The sequence below is a fragment of the Pristis pectinata genome, chromosome 15 (assembly GCF_009764475.1).
Source record: "Pristis pectinata isolate sPriPec2 chromosome 15, sPriPec2.1.pri, whole genome shotgun sequence".
NCBI lineage: Eukaryota > Metazoa > Chordata > Chondrichthyes > Rhinopristiformes > Pristidae > Pristis > Pristis pectinata.
In genome coordinates, this window is record NC_067419.1 from 20732024 (window position 1) to 20751454 (window position 19431).

The 19431-nt window shown below is 39.1% G+C and overlaps 1 protein-coding gene across 1 annotated transcript; it reads right to left on the reverse strand.

Annotated features, from left to right (window-relative positions):
- Positions 1–214: 214 nt before the first annotated feature.
- On the reverse strand, positions 215–17023 carry LOC127578543 (stimulated by retinoic acid gene 8 protein homolog). The gene is made up of 9 exons (XM_052030693.1): positions 16673–17023; positions 13348–13548; positions 11815–11890; positions 9840–9921; positions 8302–8454; positions 7044–7329; positions 3403–3491; positions 890–1001; positions 215–307 (listed from the first exon to the last, which is right to left on the reverse strand). Exons 1-9 carry the CDS (start codon positions 17021–17023, stop codon positions 236–238), a joined length of 1422 nt encoding a protein of 473 aa, XP_051886653.1. The 3' UTR covers positions 215–235.
- Between the last annotated feature and the right edge of the window lie 2408 nt (positions 17024–19431).

Sequence of the window (19431 nt, forward strand, 5' to 3'; positions counted from 1 at the left end):
AGTGAAAATATATATTCTTGTACAGGATGAAATTCAATTAATTTAATTGACTTTTTAAAAAAATAATTTGTTAAGTGTTTGCTGCTTCCTTGTTAGTAAATTCATAAAATTGGGTTCAAATTCATAAAAAGGTCACAAGTAAATTCTGGAAATATTTGACTGATATTGCTGTGCACTAATCACCTGCTTTTTGCACCGCTGGGTGTGTCAGAAATTTCTGCAGAAGTTCCATAAATTAAAGATCATCATCAAATGTTTCTGTGCATCTCAGGAGGACTGTCTCATCATCAAGGTTTGGAGAACTTTCCTGTACAAAGGTGAGAGAGTAATTTAGCACCAAAGGAAGGAGTGAACACATCACTTGCAAATGACCTTCTGCCTGGTTAATCAATGTTCATTCAAAATTCCACATGTCCTTATCATGGGATGGGACATGATCCCCATGGCCACAAGGCTGTACATAAGATATTGCAACATGCTTCATTATTGGACAGGAGCGCCCAGAATTGAACTGGGATATAACATAGCAAAACTGATCAGCATCACCATGCACACTGCCTGCATTAATTGGACCTAACAGGTATTAAGGAATTATACTTGTAATCTTGTTATACTTATAAGTTTGATAGTACTCAAACCCCTAATCTTAAACTGTCTCATTACCAGCACTGGGCACCCAATATGATTCACTCCTTTCACCCAAGGGCAAGAAAAATAGGAAAAAATACAATTAAAGAGAATATTAAGTGGTTATTCTGATGTCATTATAAAAAATTATTTTCATTTGGCTCCCTGTTTAGAAAACTTGGATCTTTAAAGTTGCCCCAACTGCATCAGACTTAAAACTCAAGACTAAGCAGAAATCCTTTATTTAATTGTGTACACTTACCTGTGAATGGAGTGTGACTGTATCAGATCGAGCCATCACAAAATTAATTATTTCCTTGTACAGCACACAGGTCTCTTCTGGGTTTTTGGAGGAGACATGAGTGAAGATAGAGCTTTTTATCCAATCAAAGAGGAAATAAAGGTAGGCATCAGTATAGTAACATCTATGTGGCCATGATTGTTTTCTTACATATGCAGGTTGGTGACTCTCATACCAAACTATTTATCTGTAACATGTTAAAATACTATATCTGCTCAGATTCTATTTTACAAGATCCTTTATATTGTTCTCACATTTGTGCATCTACTACTCAGTTAAGAGAGCAGTGCAAGTCAATATATCTCTGGGAAATTCACCGTTCCATTACCTGAGTCATTGTATATACTGGTAATTGATAACGAACAGCCTTACTACAGGGCTTATAACTAAGGAAAGATCATGTATGAATTTGTTATAAAATAGCCAAAAACTCTCTCCTAACAATTCACTGTAACCATGAGCTAGACTGCAATAACCGGCCTTCTACATCCACAGCTCTTCTTCAATACCAGGTATAATCCTAACCAGCTTTATATTCAGCCACCTCAATTTCATCTCTCCTTAAACTGCTCCAACTTGTCCTCCTTTAAAACCTTGTAGACTAAGCTTTAGCCCATGCCTCATAATAGCACCTATTCTCAATACATGACAAAGCATGAACAACATTTTGTTCAAGCCACATAATTATCAGGTAACAAGTATTTTCATCAGGAATTCTTCCCATTTCTTTCAACCTTCAACAATAGCTGTGCTTCCATCCTGCACCACCAACCTCTTTAGGATCTCCGACTAAAGGTGGATTTGGAGGAGCTATATCAACACCAAGACTACAAGAGTAAAGCTGAGATCAGATATTTTACAATAAGTGATTCACCCAGCCTCACCTACAGTGACACCATCCACACGGATCTATTCTACTGGATGGTGCAGCCTCAACACTCAGAGACCTTGATGTAATCAAAGCTTTACCAGTGTTTGTATCTTGGAAAAGCAGTTAAACAAAGAAGAGCTGCTGGCAGTTTCCCTTTAGTGACATGGGATGCTGTGCCATGAAACCCTATTTCATTTCTGTATTTGAGAGGGTAAAACGTTAACAGGTCTAATGTTAACCTTGGAATAGACAGTGACTTCTGTGCCTGCTGCTTGAAGTAGGCAGCAGAGCGAAGGTGTCATCAATTATGTCACTCCTGAAGGTGCAAGTGCTTTGAAAGCACATCCTAGTAATAGCACTGTTAGCTGGCACTCTGGAATTCCAGAAGATGTTCCCAGAGTATTGTTGTCCAAAATCTGCAGGTCCATTTACTGGATTCCTGCTGTTTGTTCATTTTGTTAAGCACAGACTGGCTTAAAAGTTACCCCACACCGTTCTTTGGTGTCAAAAGAAGCATTGTGGATCATTTCTAGCAATGTCCGTGAAAGTTTGTGAAAATAGCAAGCATTTTAATTGTGGGGTTCAATATTTTGTAACACCTTGCTGAAAATGACACTGAATAGGGTTGGTGTTTATTAGACTTTTCTTAAGCCAATCAACAAATTGATGCTTCTGCTTCCACTTGAAACAATGAAAATTGTTCCAAATATTTCAGTGAATGTCCTTAGTCATTACACCATCCTTGGACATCACATCAGTTTTAGACAGTTTCCTTAACTGATCCCAAACTGGAGATTGGATGTTAATGCTGGCAAGATCTCATTCATGTGAGTTATGCAGCAGCATTGCCAGAGAGACCTCATGTGTGAAGCAGGAAGAAACATAATTAAGTGGCAGGTCTGTAGGCTAATCTCCAGAGGTCAAAACCGAGGGAAGACTAGATATCAGACCCTCAGCTTACTATCCATCTCTGAGAAAAAGGTCTGAGGTTGTAGCTACCAGGAGTTCTGCTAAGAGATAAACAGGAAGCAAATACTTCTTAAGATAGAATTGATGAGGATCAGAGGTAGGGCTAACCAGATAAAAATACTTCTAGCACTTTAACATGGTTACTGTGACATAGTCAAGTTTTTGGGGAGAGATTAAAAATCAGTGAAATCTTTTATAAATAGTTTTGTGCATATAGTTCAATAAATGTGTTGAGTTACATTGGGTCTTATTGCACAGAAGTTATCATCTGGCTGCTTTATTTAGAGGAGTGTAAGTGGAGGTATCAACAAATTTACAGTATGCTCTTCATCTGGCAAGTGTTCTAATTAGTACTACCTCTGAGATAAGAGTATCAAATGACTGGATATCAGACAGTAAAGAGAAATTCCTGATCATAATGGAATGCAGGTTCCATGTACATCTGCAGCCCATGACACACATAAAAATGATAGTAAACTGCAGAACCCAAAACTAGCAAGTTCAGACCTCATCCAGGGATTCACAAATCTTGAACCACAATGCAAGTTGGTATCTATTCAGGATTAATTTTTTTGCTTCCTACAACATTTACTTTTTTAAGACTACAAACAAAAGACAGACAAAAGTTTGATACCTGCTTTCCTCTTTTATTCCTGTCAGTGTATTCAGCTCTGGTTTTACGAGGAATCCTGAAGCTAAATCAAATGCATCTTCAAAGAGCATCTGTGAAAAGGGTTGAAAGGCAGGTCCAGTTATTATGCAAGATAAAAAAAAATGACCATTGAAATTCAACTGACTAAGTAAACTACATTGCAGGTGATCTAGTTAAATTAAAATGGGTTGTTCTTAATTTTTGCAAAGCTAGAAGTCAGATAAAACACAAATCCATCCTAAAGTTACTAACAAAATTTCCAATGATGAATGGCGCCAAATACAACATTTGACTGAATGAATTTCAGGAAGATCAAACTGGAACTATATAAAACACTAGTCATGTTACAGCTTGAATGCAGCATATAGTTCTGGTCAGCAAACTACACTGGGAATAGCTTAATGGATTCCAGAGTGGCAGTACCTTCAGCAATTTAGTTTGTAGTGTGGAATCACTGTATAAAACAGCCCTTCCCCTCTAACTACTTTGTCTTACCACATTTCTCTGCACCTTTGAGACCCTTCTTAAAACGCAGTGAATAAAAGAAGCCCAAGAACAGACTCTTGGTAAGTTTGAAAATAGTCCAGCAAACAGAGTCTCAGTGAGTTAAATAACATTTGAATTAAACAAAGAGCCTGGGAAATAAACAGTTTGTCGGGGAAGTAAAACAGTAAGTCAGTAGTGGTAATAATATTTAAAGCTTATTTTTATCTGCTAGTTTAGTTAACCTAATAAGTAGAGGCATGGACAGGTACCTCAGACCAATGCCATATAGGAACTCCAGGACACTTTTTCTGTTCTGGACAACCACAGATGCAGGAAGTGTCATCAAACAAGGAATTTGAGCATCAAACAACAACTGAGGTAAGTGCAGTCCATCTGTGAGGCTGAAAATCTGGTGCAGCACCTGGATATTTAGTCCTTAATTAAAGTCACTGAATTTGATTAACTGTGGTAAGCAGCATTTACATTAGTGAATTAGCAAATATTCATGATGTTGAAGCAACAAACGATCTGCTGGAGGAACTCAGCCAGTCAAGCAGCATTTGTGGGGGGAGAAAAGGAACTGTCAATCTGAAACATCGGCAGTTCCTCCCCCCTCAACCCCCATGGAGGCTGCTTTGACCCGCTGAGTTCCTCCAGCAGATTGCTCCAGATTCCAGTATCTGCAGTCTCTTGTGTCTTCATGATGTTGAAAATGCTGCTGTTTTAATGGTCAGTTAAAACTGACATCAGCACTTCTGAGTTTTTTTTAATTTGGGAGTTTCGTGATTTTCTATGGTACTTGTTCAGTATTTCAGTGCTTTTATGATAAGGTGTAAATTTTACAATCATTTTCAAACATACATTTAAGTCTATTGAATCACCTGGTAATTTAGTTTCTCAGAGTTTGAGTTATCATTGCTGGGACTATAACCATAAAAAGAAAAATGGCTTTCTGAATACTAAATTGAAAACGCTCTTATGAATTTAAATGTTCATCTTTGAATCATGGCACAAAGGTAGCGTTAAGCCAAGTTGAAGTACTATAAACCAAGATGGTTAAAAGGATAAATTAATGTATTTGGACAATTGCTTGGAATTTTATGTATCTAACTGGTGAGAGTCAAACATTGGTTTGTGGTTGATGTGTGGAATAAAGGGAGTGGATTACAAGACATGGATAAGTATATGCTTTGGTATATCCATAATTAGGCTGCCATGACATCATTTTACAGGATGCTGTGTCAGATTGCTTCAGGTCAAGTGAAACTGATCAGGCATTTACAAGCAACTGAGTTCGATACTTCAGCAATGTTTCAGTTTTGTTAATTCCTTGGAAACTGATAAAATTGGATTATGCATGTTATTGATGATAGTTAATGGGGGAAAACCAAGGAAAATAGGAGCATGTTATACATTGTGCCCTGAAAATGGAATCCATTTGGATTTGGAAGCCTTACTCTGGATGTAAATGTACAAACGTGAAAATGTACATCTCCATTCTTAAGCTATTGGAAAATAATTGCACTTGAAGAAAAGAGTCAGAATTGCATAGCACGGGAAGAGGTTCTTCTGCCCACCAAAACCACACTGACGAGCACCCGTTTATACTTCCTACACTACTTCCATCTTCCATTTTATTCTCTCCTCCATGTCCTGATCAACTGCACACTTATTCTCTCTCCCCGCACGCCCCCCCCACCCCCAGATTCTACCACACTCATACGTACAAGAGGAAATTTACAGGGGCCATTTAACCCTCCATCCCACATGCCTTTGGGATATTGGAGGAAACTGGAGCACTTGGATGTCATCCATATGGAGAATATGCAAACTTCACACTGGCACCAGAGGTCAGGATTGAATCACTGGAGCTGTGATGCAGCAGCAGTCCCATCTGATCACAGGGTAAAGGAGTCCAAAAGGAGGGACCATAGATTTAGGGAGAAAGGGGAAAGATTTAAAAGGGACCTGAGTTACAATTTTTTCACGTAGAGTGTGGTGAGTATATGGAACGAGCTGCCAGAGGAGGTGGTTGAGGTAGGTACAGTAGTATCATTTAAGAAGCACTTGCATAGGTACATGGAGGGACAGGGTTTGGAAGGATGTGGGCCGAACGCAGGAAATTGGGACGAGCTGGGTGGTCACTGTAGCTGGCATGGACTCGATGGGCCAAAGAGCCTGTATCCATGCTGCATTGCTCTATGAGAGTTTTGCGGATAGCACCTTTCAGGAGATTGTCACCCCACAGGTCAATAGAGTACAAGTATAGCAGAGAGGGAATGGGTGACCACCAGAAAGACAGAAAAGTGCAGGTATGTAGTTCAGGAGACCCTTGAGAAAATTTGCTCTTTAACCAGAGACTATTCCATAAGCCATAAACTAACCAGAAGGATAAAGATGAGCAAATTTGCAGGAAAATTTCAGAAAGCCAACAGTAATAATGGGAGAATTCAATTATCGAAATATAGACCAAGCAGAGGGAGGAATTTTTGAAGTACATTCAGAACTTTCTTGAAAAGTACACTTCCGGGCCAACAAGGAAATGAGCCAGGCCAAGAGGAGCAAGTAATGGTGCACGAAACAGCAATCATAACATCAGAAGGTTCAGAAAAGCAATGGAAAAGGATATAGAGAACCTCTGGGTAAAAATAAATATAAGGCCATTGAATATAAGGACAGGTTATTAGAAAAGTTCAGATTGCAAGTATTCAATGAAAAATTGCGGAATACAAACTATATATTAGGTACTTCTTCCCAAAAAATATTGTGCCTCTCTCAATCTGGTAATGATCCAATCTGCACAGAGAAAGGGGCCTCACGACATTTGGAATTGAAACACAACTTAAAGGAATCAAGAAATCTTAATTTTTAAAGAAAGCATATAAAACAAATAGAGTAATGTCATTCTGTGCTATTAAGTTACTTGAGAAACCAAGCACCACAACTACAATAAGGACATGCACTCTACATGTCAAGAGAACATATCTCACACGACTATTATAATCTTTGGCACTGTGATTGCTGTGGCTAGGGGAGCTCCAAAAGAATAAAAGGTTATTTTTTTATTGCTGAATAAATAGAGACTTTTTTGCCATATAACTCATTAATCTCATGTAAAAACATTTTTGATAAGGTACCTCATCGTGATTGGATTCTGAAGAACCACTTGCTCCCTGGCTGTCTAAGGCTCGGTCCCTTGCAGAATAGTCCATTGGAAAAGGTATCTGCAAGGTGAATTGTTCGCCTGGGGAGAAACACACCCTTTGAGAGCATTTTTTGAAGATGTCTGCCTTCCCCTCTACAGACATTTCCTGCCAGAGGTGAGAAATTGCTTTTGATACAATAGGGAGGGTGATCTGTTCCATGGATACAATCCTATTCTCCACCAAAAGGTCCACCGTTTCTTTATAAAAGTTCAGGTAACTGCCAGAAAGAAGAAAACATTTCAAATGATTTGAAAATAAAAGAACAATTTGGCAAATTTCGGTGCCTGATATATGTGCCTCCCTCTGAGTTGGTCAAGAAAAGGTACTTAAGACATTCCTGCCTAAAGGATATGGATGCTATTGGAAATTTTGATGTGTGAAAGTCACAGGTCCATATCAATGCCTTTGATCCATTAATAACAGGTTAAAGCAACAGTACCTTATATTACAGTGTCACCACACTTGACAATATATAATTAAAGCTGTCATTCTCTTTGGTATCTTTGTGATGTGTTATATTTGTACATGATGTACTGCACTGCCAAATAATCATATTTCCCTGACTAGTTACCATGATGGGTTCCTAATCTTGGGGAAAGCAGGTTATTTAGAACAGGGAAATACTTCTGCTGAAAGAAGTGAGAGAAATCAGATGGCACACCACTCTTACAATAGGACTGGAAGAAATATACTCATCTGATCAATTGAACGATGGTGGTCAGCATTAAATTTCAAGTAATAATGAAGTAATATAACTTTTAGAGTTCAAATAACATGAAACAAGTTCTACATTTACATGGAGAAGAAAAGCATATTGGAGCCGATCAAGTTTGTATCTAAACGTGATACTATTGCAAGTTATGATAGAAAACATGCAAAGTGCTTAAGATGTAGTGAGATGAGAGCTGGAAAAACACGTAAATGCACCTGGTTTTCAAAAAAATAATGACTGATATTTCTTTTCATGGCCTGGAAAATTTGCACTCATTCTGATCAGACAGGGGAATAGCAACGGCAGAACATTTTCCTTAACCTATTAAGACTTTGCTGTTGGAGCATTACTAATTTATTTGGAAAACAGAAATTAATCAGGCAAGAGAGGAAAGTGGCCAATTGAAGAAATTTGCCAATAATAAGATAATTTCTATTCAACCCTTGGTATTATGATGGCATGGTGTACAATACATACCCTTCAAATTCTAGGAGTTCTGTTGAGGATTTCACAGGAGACTGAGAACAGACTGATTTCACATCATTCTCCGTGGGATGACTTCTATATTCTCTCAGCCACTGCCAAAGACTGACTCTTGTCTTACCAGGAGGGTTTGTTGAAGCCATGTCACTGCAAAGGCAGAAAAACAAAACTCTTACAGTTATAAGGGCATGAAAATGTTAAGAATACTGGAGTTCAGGTACAAATTCTTCCAAATAGTGCGATGCAATAAATATTTCAGAAAATTACAGGTTTTGAATAAAATTTCAATGAGGTATTGTTTTCTGTTAAACATGTACTTGTATTTCAATAAATAAACAAATATAGTTCCAAGCTGTTTGCCTTCCAACCTCTTTACTCCTCAGAGTGCTAAAGTGTCAATGATCTTCGCACTACATAGTAATGCATTAACATTACTTCCCATTTGCATGTTAATATACAAACAGTAATGCTTATAGTGGCTAGATGTATACCAGATGACACTGCACCACTTCTTGCCACAGTAATTCATAATGTAGTAACTTCATTATCTCTTGCAAATCAATCATTTCTGAATATTTACATCTGATCTTTAAATTTATTACAATTAACAAATGTAAAAGTTGAATTGTTTTTGCAGATTCTAGGAAGTAGAGAATGGAAGGAAACAATGCATGCTCTGCCACTGTATAGATTATGGTCTGACAAAATACAGACATTTTTGTTTCTTGTTTTATAAAGAGTCAAAGTCATACAGCACAGAAACAGGCCCTTTGGCCCAATTGGTCCATGCCAACCAAGATGGCCCATCCAAGCTAGTCCCATTTGCCAGTGTTTGGCCTATAACCTTCTAAACCTTTTTAAAATATATTTAAAATATATCATTTTAAATAGGGAAAATACTATGTTTAAAATACCTCCAGCAAATTGAATCTGTATGGAAATCTCATCATTTTTTATGACTGTTTTGACAATGCATGTATGGCCAATAGAATATATAAAATATATACTAAATATTTATAATGAATGCATAACCCTATTCAGTGAGAATTATCTGTCACAAATTGATTTTCTCTGTTTACTTACAACTTGGTTAAGAAATAAAAAATCTCCTTTATAGTTGAAAAAGCTCTCCAGCAAATATAAGATGTGTATTTTCAGATTATGAGAGAATATTCCAAGTGTCTCTACACATTAAAAACTGTGGGTGACCCACTGTTGCAAATCAGTTGAGAACCACTAGTTTAGAGCCACCATTTAATTATTAAAAAACAGGGCAACAAAAAGGATGAAGCTCCCATCTTTTGTCGAAGGCAAACTGAGTTGCTCATGAAGGGATAAAATGAATTTAAGCATGCTCATATTGAAAGGCTCAGTGGTTCTCACATTGTGATGCCCTACTCCCATTGAAATGGCAATATATGTGGAGGCTCAAAGAATTAATATGGAATAATGATCCTATTGGAAAAATGGAATTATTTGAAATTCATAACAAACCTATGAACTGTGTAAATCTGATGATTTTCATAATGTACCTGTGCTCCTTGTAGTAACCAATATATTGTTCTTTTACTTCTTCCAGGCTTGATGGCTGACCATCTTTCAAATGATATGTTTCTGTCATGTAGCAGAATATCAGAAGGATTCAGCAGATTTGTATAATGATCATTTAGCTTTGAAACATTATGAAACAAATATTGCTATAATTTTAAAATGATGAATTGAATACATTATGTTGCTTTCTATATTAAGCAACAAAGCCCGCACAGCTCTCTCTGAATCCACCACAGCCATAATTCTGAAGATTCACTACACTCTGGATGAACAAGTTTCTTCTCATCAGTCCTGAATGCCCAACTCCTTATTTTAAGAGTGTGATCCCTGGTTCCAAATCCCCAGCAGAGGAAACCAAAAGGCCAGGATAGAGTGGACATGGACAGTCTAGGATCCGAGGCCGTGACCTCAGAATAAAGGGGTGTCTCTTTAAAACTGAGATGAGGAGGAATTTCTTCAGCCAGAAGGTGGAGAATCTGTGGAATTTGATGCCACAGAGTCTGGTGGAGGCTAAGTCACTGGGTGTATTTAAGGCAGAAATTGATTGGTTCTTGATTGGTAAAGTGGTTAAGGGTTACGGTGACAAGGCTGGAGAATGGGTTTAAAAAAGATCAGCCATGATTGAATGGTGGAGCAGACTCAATAGACTAATTCTGTTCCTAAGTCTTATGGTCTTATGGAAACATTATCCCAACATCTACTTAATTAACCATGTAAGAGTGTTATATGCTTCAACTAAATTATCTTTCATTTTTCCAAGTTCTCGAGAGTGTATGCCCAGTCTGCTTAGACCTCCCTCATAGGACTCCAACTCCCCTCAACTCCCCACCCTCCTAGAAATCGATCTAGTGAGCCTCTGCTTCATTTCCCCTATCCCAATTATATCCTTCATTAAGCAGGGAGACCAGTTCTGTACAGAGTATTCCAAGTGTGGTCTCACCAGGGCCCTACATAATTGAACTAACACATCTTTAATCTTGTACTCAAATCCTCTTCTAATCCTCAGCCACTTTATTACCCCCAATCCCACATGCTCTTATTTTGTGTAATAACCTTGCATGGCACATTGAAAGTCTCCTGAAAGTCCAAATACATGACACCTACTTGTTCCTCCCATCCTTCTTGCAGGAACTTCCAGTATCATTTACCTTTCATAAATCCATGCTGATTCTGTCCAATCCTATTATCATTTTCTAAGTGTTCTATCATGACTTCTTTAATATCTTCTAGCGTTTACACTAGTACTGATCTCAGGGTAGCTAGTCTATAGTTCCCTATTTTCTCTCTCCCTCATTTCTTAAATAATGGGGCTAAATTGCTGCCTTTTGAACTGTGGGAACTGAACTAGAATCCATGGAGTATTGGAAGATGACAATCAATGCATCCACTATTTCCAGAGTCACCTCTTTCAAAACCTTTTAAGTTCTGGGGATTTGTTTGCTTTCAGTTCCATGACTTTCTCCAATCTTTAAAAAAAACACTAAATTCTTTGAGCTTCCCATTCTCTCTAGATGTTTCTCTCTACTATTTCTGGAAGTTATTTTTCTAAATGTTTTTGACAACAGCTCACATGATGGACACCTTAAGCATTTCTTCTTCCAGCATTGATGTACCAGGACTGCAATGTGAACTGTCTGCAAAATGGTCTGCAAATATTTGCCTAGGTTATTCTGACAGCACATTCCAAACATATGACCTCTACTGGCAAGTAGGACAAGAGCATCAGGCACATGGGAGCACTACCACTTGCAGTCACCCCTCAAGTCAGACTTGAAAATATATTCTTCATCATTCTTTCTTTGTCACTCGGTCTAAATCCTTGAACTTTTTATCCCATTCTGAGAGGCAATTAGAATTCAGCAATAGTTGTGGTCTTGCAAGTGATGCCAACATTACATAGAATGAATTGCTCATTATAAAAATCAAAACACTTATAATAATTCTGCAAAAACTAACCTTTAAGTTTCAGCAGATTTTCAAGCTTTCTTTCTAAATCCAGGATATAGTTCTTTGCCTTGCGTAATACCTGCCACTGCAAATGAAATGAAACTTAATGCAAAAGTTTAACTTCAGTTATAATGTATAAAAGGTTGTTTAAATCTGTAGTATTGCTGCTACTGCAAAGCTTTGTTGATAAGAGCACATTCTACTGCTCATGTCAATGCCAGCTCTCACGTACGTATGTCATGTCCAGGAAAAGCAGAAGAATTGAATCCCTGTATTATAAAACTTCAAAAGTACATCTATGGCTATAAATGCTTTGGGATGTCCTAAGGCTGTTAAAGGCAGAGTGCACATAATTCCTTAGTTTACTGTTTTCAAAATTCACTACATTTAATCTGTTATCCTGAACTGTAAATTGTTCTCAAATCCAGGTTTTAAACTTAGTTGCATTTGACCCAAGCTCTGGTTTTAAATGCATATCAGTGCCTTCAGTAATGCTGTGGAAAATAGTGACCTACAATACACGGCATAGACCAGCCCCAGCTTTGTGTTTTGACTCCGAGGCTACAAAGTTGATTGTAACCGTGACCTCAACTGACAGAGCAGTTCAGGCACAGGTTTGAAGCAACAGTTAAGGTCACAGAAGGTTGTTGAACTCTGTGAATCAGTAAATCTTAATCTGTGGAGGGAGATTGCTCATTGGGATAGAAATGTATGTCCCTATAGACCCGGAGGATGGAGGAAATAATGTCTGCATTAATGAGCCTTCTCCCTTGAGATCCCCAGCTAGTCCCCTCTGAGGTCTGTGGTCTAGTTCCAAGTCTTCCAGCAAACCCAACTGGAGCATCATATATACACTCACTGAAATTATTTTCCAAGACTGAAATGACAGTGTAGGTGAATAGAAATCTTAGTGATAATTAGCAGTAGTTTGCAGAATGAGAAGGCACCCTCCAGGGTGTTGTGGTGCAGAGAGCAGAGGTTACAAGTGAGTGGCCCTAAAATCATAAAGACACAAAACACATACGTAGCTCTATGAAAACCTGGCTGATTTGTAAGGGATCAAAGGCAGGCAAGCTTTGAAGAAGTGTCACTTGGCAACACTAAAAAGCCACATTGCATGAACAATGACACTTTATGTGCATGCCAGGTGCCAGAAGGGGTCACCTGTGCAAGCACAGTTCACTCTGGGAAGTGCCCGTCACATTCCTAGGGTGATAGAAATCAATCCAGAAATGGTAGTTATCAAATTTTCTTCCAGGACAGGTCAACTTTCATTTATATTGTGCTGGAATAAATAGAGCTTCATAATCAAATTTATTGTTTTTCATGACATACACGGAAATGTAATGTGCATCTTAGTGAATTATAGTATAATCAAAACTTCATATTTATACTGCAGCATATTGATACAGAATTTAAAATATGGAGGAATTATTCTCTAACATACTCTTGAAATGTTATTTTGTATGTAACTTGCTGTCCCAACAAGAGCATATGTGATTTGTTCCAGTGCTTGGGAACTATTGCTCCACACCATCTTACTTTTGAAGTTGTTCTTTTGGTCCTTTTGGAAAGAGGACATACTGTATCTCGTAGGTGATTGAAAAGACCTGCCAGCTTTGCACGATGTCGAGCCTGAGAAAGGCGGCGACGAGCCACACGAGGTTCCACTTCCTGCAGCATCGCCATAAATCTTGGACTAGCATCTGTGTAGGGGCTGGTGCATTCTCCAGAGCTCTCCATCTACATTTGAAATCCACAAATTATACATAAAACTGTTCTTTGTAGAATATGAGTTACAATTCAATCAATCACACATTCCTATAAATCTCCTTATAATTCTGCCTTACTTTTGAAATATTTCATGTAGTATTTCCCTTTGAAACAAAGAACAGTAGTCATAGAGTGAAGGAAATTCTCAATTAGATTCTATCTTTTGAATTACATAATAGTAGCCTTTATCAGCTTCCATAAATCAAGAGAATGAGAAATGACAATCAACCATTTTTATCTTATATAATATTCATAAACCTATAACACAGCTGGTAGCACTAAACACATTATATAATAGCATCAGCCTGATGCGCTCTGCCTCCAAAATTCATTCTATTGAAGTCAATGAATTTCTATATGACATTATCTTCATCAGAGAAACATAGCATTTAGCCCAACTGGTCTATGCTGATATTTTTATTTCATTATGGTCTTCTTTTACATCAATTGATTTTTTCTACTCCGCTTGTGATTTTTTAAATTCATTTTTTGGGATTTGATGTCACTAACAGTTTACTGTCCATTCCTAATTGGCCTCTTATTCAGGTACTCCCATATTACTGTTGAATTTCGAGTCCCAGGATTTCCAGATGAACATTTGGGGTTGCTGAATCAAGTCAACTATTCTTGCAGCCACAATATTTATGTGGCTGGTCCATTTGAATTTCTGATCGATGGTAAACCCAGAATGTTGAATAGTGGGGGCCTCGGTGATGGTAATGCCACTCAATGTCAAGGGTGACGGCTAGATGCTTTCTTGTGGGAGATGGTCATTGCCTGGCACTTTTGTATGACAAATTTTAGTTGTCACTTCTCAGCCCATGCCTGAATGTGGTTCAGGTCTCGCTGCATGCAGGCATGTGCTGCTTCGTTTGTTAAGGAGTTTTGAATGGAATTGAACATTGAGTAATCGTCAGCAAACATCCCCATTTCTGGCTTCACGATGGAATCTAGATCACTGACTAAGCTCCTGAAAATGGTTGGGCCTGGGACCTTGACCTGAGTAACTCCTGCAGAGATGTCCTGGGGCTGGGATGGTTAACCACCACCAACCACACATTTTGCTTTGTACAGAATATGACTGCCACCTTTGAAACATTTTCGCCTGAATGCCCAATGAATTCAGTTTTACCACGGAGCGTTGATGCCACATTCAATCAAACACTACCTTGATGTCAAAGGCAGTCACTCTCACCTCACTGCGATTCAGATCTTTGGCCTAGCTTTGAATCAAGGCTGTGATAAGTCTGAATCTGAATGACTCTAGGAAATCTCAAATTAGGTATCAGTAATCAGGCTACTGGTGTGTGCCGCATGATAGCATTGCCGATGACCCCTTCCATCCTTTTGCTGGTGATTGAAAGTGGAATGATTGGGCAGTAAACCAGACTGGATTTGTCCTGCTTTTTGTGAACACATCACAGCTGGGCAATTATCTGCATTGTCAGGTGAATGCAAGTGTTGTGATGATGCTCGAGCAGCTTGGCTAGAGGCTGTTCTGGAGCATAGGTCTTCAGGACTACAGTAGGGATGTTGTCTGGTTTCATTGCCTTTATTGTGTCCTGTACTCCCAGTCATTTCTTGATATTACGTGGCTTTAATTGGTTGAAAACTTGTTTCTATAATGGAGGAAGCTGAGATAGATCATCTGTTTGGTAATTCTGGCTAAGTACAGCTGCAAATGCTTAGATGCTAGCCCCACCTCACCACTGTTGCTGAAGTTGTTGATATTCCCAGAAACTCCTTTTCCCATTAGTTATGCAGCAAGCCTCTTTTTTTTAAATGCAACAAAAACATCTGCAGCAAATAGTTCACGTTGCATGGAGCTTCAGACTCCTGCAACTCTCCAATTGGAGACTCACTAACACGTGGAACAATTTCTTGCTATCCATCCTAATTTAAAAAGCCTTTATGTTTCTGTAAACTAAAACATTGGCTGCTGAATCTTTCCTGATATTTCTATCCTTTCAGTTCTGTTAACCTTGCAAATCATTTCTAAGTTTTCTCCAAGGCATTCCTATATGTAGTGAAAAGATTAGAACTGCACACATATGCAAGTATGGTTTGTCTAGGTTCCATGTCACTGTAAGACTACCCTTTGCTTTTAAATGTTATGAATCTGGAAATGAATCCAAGTACTTTGGACTGTTTATTGCCCTATTGACTAGTGCTGGAGACTTCAGTAACTTATGTATCTGCATTTCCAGATCTCCTACCCCTCCAACTTACTTACTTGTCTTCCAAGAACAAGGTGTCTCTCTTATTTATCTCACAAAAATGTCCCACCTCTCACTTTAGAACATTGAATTGCATTTGTCATTTCCCCACATGTGCTGAAAGCCTACTTATGTCCTTTTTATTTTGGCTGTAATCCTCCCCAATTTAGTTATAACACTGATTTTATACCATCAGCAATTTCTTTGTTTTTCCAGAGTCCAAATTTTTTTGTGCATGGTGAATACAAATGCTTTACCACACTCCACTTCCCACATTCTATCAATCTGAGTAATTCCCTAAACTCGCAATTTCTGTTTCTTTTAATCTTATAGCTGTTATTAAATCTTTCCGACTTACCCCCTGACTCCACATTTCCTGATCATTGCCCCAAGTCTTCTGCAAATTTAGGCATCCACACCCAATATATTCACTCTCTGACTCGCCTCCTCGAACTCCTATTGGTGTTTTCAATCTCTAACACTTGTCTCCTCTCACTCCAGTCAGTATTTTCACTGACACTCGGCTTCTGCTGTAGTTTTCATTCCCCTCTGTCGTCACTCCTACCGGTGTTTTCACTCTCTGACACTCGCCTCCTCTGAATCTAATTGGTATTTTTCACTCTTGGACCCTCGCTTTCTCTCACTACTACAGGTATTTTTCACTCTTGGACCCTCGCTTTCTCTCACTACTACAAGTATTTTTCACGCTGACTTCTCGCCGCCTCTCACTCCTGCAGGTGTTTTCCCTCTCTGACCCTCACCTTTGCTCACTCCTGTCAGTGCTTTCTCTCTGACTCTCGCCTTCTTTCACTCCTATCAGTGTTTCACTCTCGGGTACTCGCCTTTCTCGCTCCTTTTGGTATGTTTCACCCTCTAACACTGGGCCTTTTCTCACTCCCGTTGGTGTCTCCACTCTCTACCCCTCGCCTTCTCGGACTCCTGCTGGTATTTCGCTTTCCTCGCACTGTTTTTCTTCTCGCTTTTGACACCTTGCGTTCCATTTTAATCTTCGAGCCAATGGGGTGCTCCACTTCACGCAGGGTAGCAACTCGGCGACCAATGGCAGGCGGCGGCTTGTGAAGGGCGGGAAGGTGTGCCCCGGCCGGCAGTGGGAGAGGGAAGCGGGCAGGGTGGAGGCGAAGCCCATGGGGGTGGTTGGGGAGCTGGGTGCGGCTGCTGAACGCGGGGAGGGTGGGGACAAGGCCGGTGTTAGTGGTTGGTGGGGACATAACAGGGAGCAGGGGCACTGGGGGCGGGAGAGGGTCCTGGGTGAAGGTGAGGTCGATGGGGCGGGGCAGCTGAGAGCGGGCAAGGGGCCTGATGGTAGGGTGGAGATGAACTGAGGGCGGCGATAGGAATCAGAGATGGAACTGTCTGTAAATATTCAGGGCAGGGGTTTGATTTCCTGGTCCGCAGGAATGGTCCAAGATTTATTTCATCGTATTATCAATGCACAGGTCCGTAATGATGCGGCAGTGGGGTGGGTAAGGATGGGGAACAGGGCAGTTCGCGGGTGGGCTGTGTGGAGCCTTTGGCTGTTGGTTATCAGAGCATCGAACAGCACTTGGCTCACTCGGTATCCTCTGCAGCATATGAAACGAATTTTGAGAGTGTGATGGAAGCATTGAAAATGTGCTGCTACTAGGCATCAAAATGGAAGGGAAAGTCAGCAATGTGGTTGAGGAAATTTATGAAAGAGATGGATATTAATTAAGGCATATGGGCTGACTTTCATTTAAGTGGCTCTGTTTACTACCTTTGGATGTCTCAAGTTTCTTCACAGCCAATAAAGTACTATCCTGTTTTTTTAAAATCAAAATAATTCCGAGGGAACTCTTACATCCATCTGTGTGTAGATGATTCCTTGGTTTAACATCTCATGAGAAAGAAAATTTGAATGGCTGTGGGAAAAGAATAGAAAATTGGTACTGTTTGGGTATCTTGAATGATCTGGACAACCATGGAATAGAACAACTCAGAGGTGTAGATTCTGAATCTTTCATCGAAATTGCTATGTGCAGAGGCAAAAGCATTAATAAGACTAACCAATACCAAAAAAATGAGAATATTCATCAATACACATTGATTAATCTTTCAATCTACAGCATTAATGTAAGTGAATCAATTTTTAACATACTTTGTAGATCTCCTTCGGTGTTGCACAGAATGGGGTAGGTGGGTAAATTTTGATGGTGCAGTATTGAAAATGGGTGAAAGTGAATTGGCAACACAAGTGGAAATAGAAATCAGGATACAAAAAGCAAAACAAAATACAGAAGCTGGAAATCACCTTTTCATCACTTTCCAATTTCATTTTTATAACGAAGTTTATGTTAAGTGTAAAAATAGTTTCACCTTGTATCCTCTTTTATAAAAAAGGACAATGTTATCACAAGCATTGTGCATGCCTTCTGGAAACAGTTGTAAAGTTTTATAAACTTCTATAAATCATTAGAACTTGTTCAACAAAAGTTGTTATAAACTTTTCATTTTCATGTAAAAATTCTGAAAGGTAAGTAGGCTGTATAAACCTTTTAAGGAACTCCTACCTACAGAAAAGGATAGATAAGGCAAACATAGATGATATGAGATGAAGTCATAAGTTCAGTGATGAAGACATGAACACACACCTCAATGAGAAGTGGGCAAGAGAAACATCAGTCTTGGGGAACACAAAGAGCAGGGCTCCTTAGAGTCAGCAAGTTGGCAGTGAAGGAGATCATAAAGGCTGTGAGACAAACTCCACCATGCCATGGAGCACAGAGCAATACCACATAAAACCGAATAGCTAATGTGCTACCTAGACTTATACAGTTACTTTGATATTTTAAAATTAAAAGTTTTTGAGGTGGAACAAATACACTGTATATTGAAAAGGAATGAGCTTGATTATACATGGGTTAAGTGGTTATAATTCAAATTAAAATTGTGTTCATAAAATTAATTTGCCATTTGAATCAGGCACCAGTAAGTGGGCTTACCAAGTGGTTCTAAAAGTTGCATAGAACTGATAAATCAACATTTTTATTTTCCATGTCTGTGCAGGGCAAGATAAGTCACAATACCTGATGCAGGGTCTCAACCCAAACTAACAACAATTCCTTTCCTGCCACAGATGCTGCTCGACCCGCTGAGTTCCTCCAGTAGATTGCTTGTTGCTAAGTCACAATATATTTGGTGGCATGGAAGGAGTTTTCTGAATATGAAGAGAAGGTCACCCATCTGCTGAGCACCAGGGCCAGTCCCTTGTCAGGTACTCAATCAGACACTGGGTTCAGGAAGTGTGACTAGCAGATTCAGGATGTTTCAAACATGCTTATTAGCTTCACTGTTTGTAAGAAGAAAATCAAACAAACAGCTTTTCACCTTTTGATACGAGCCAGATGAAAAGTCTTCACCATTGTGAATTCTTATTTTTTTTCCTCCGACAGGCTCCCAGATCCTAGGGGCTGATTTAATATGGGGCCTGATAAAGCCATGGATGCAAAGCAAGGTTGTGGATTATGTGAGTCAGAGAAGGAAGAACCTTGTTGGCATCCTGAGGGAGGGATATGGACAGAAAGTGCAGGCAAAGTGCAATGTTGCTCCTGCCTTTACATTGTACCTTGAGGCCATTGATCTAGTGATGACCATTTGA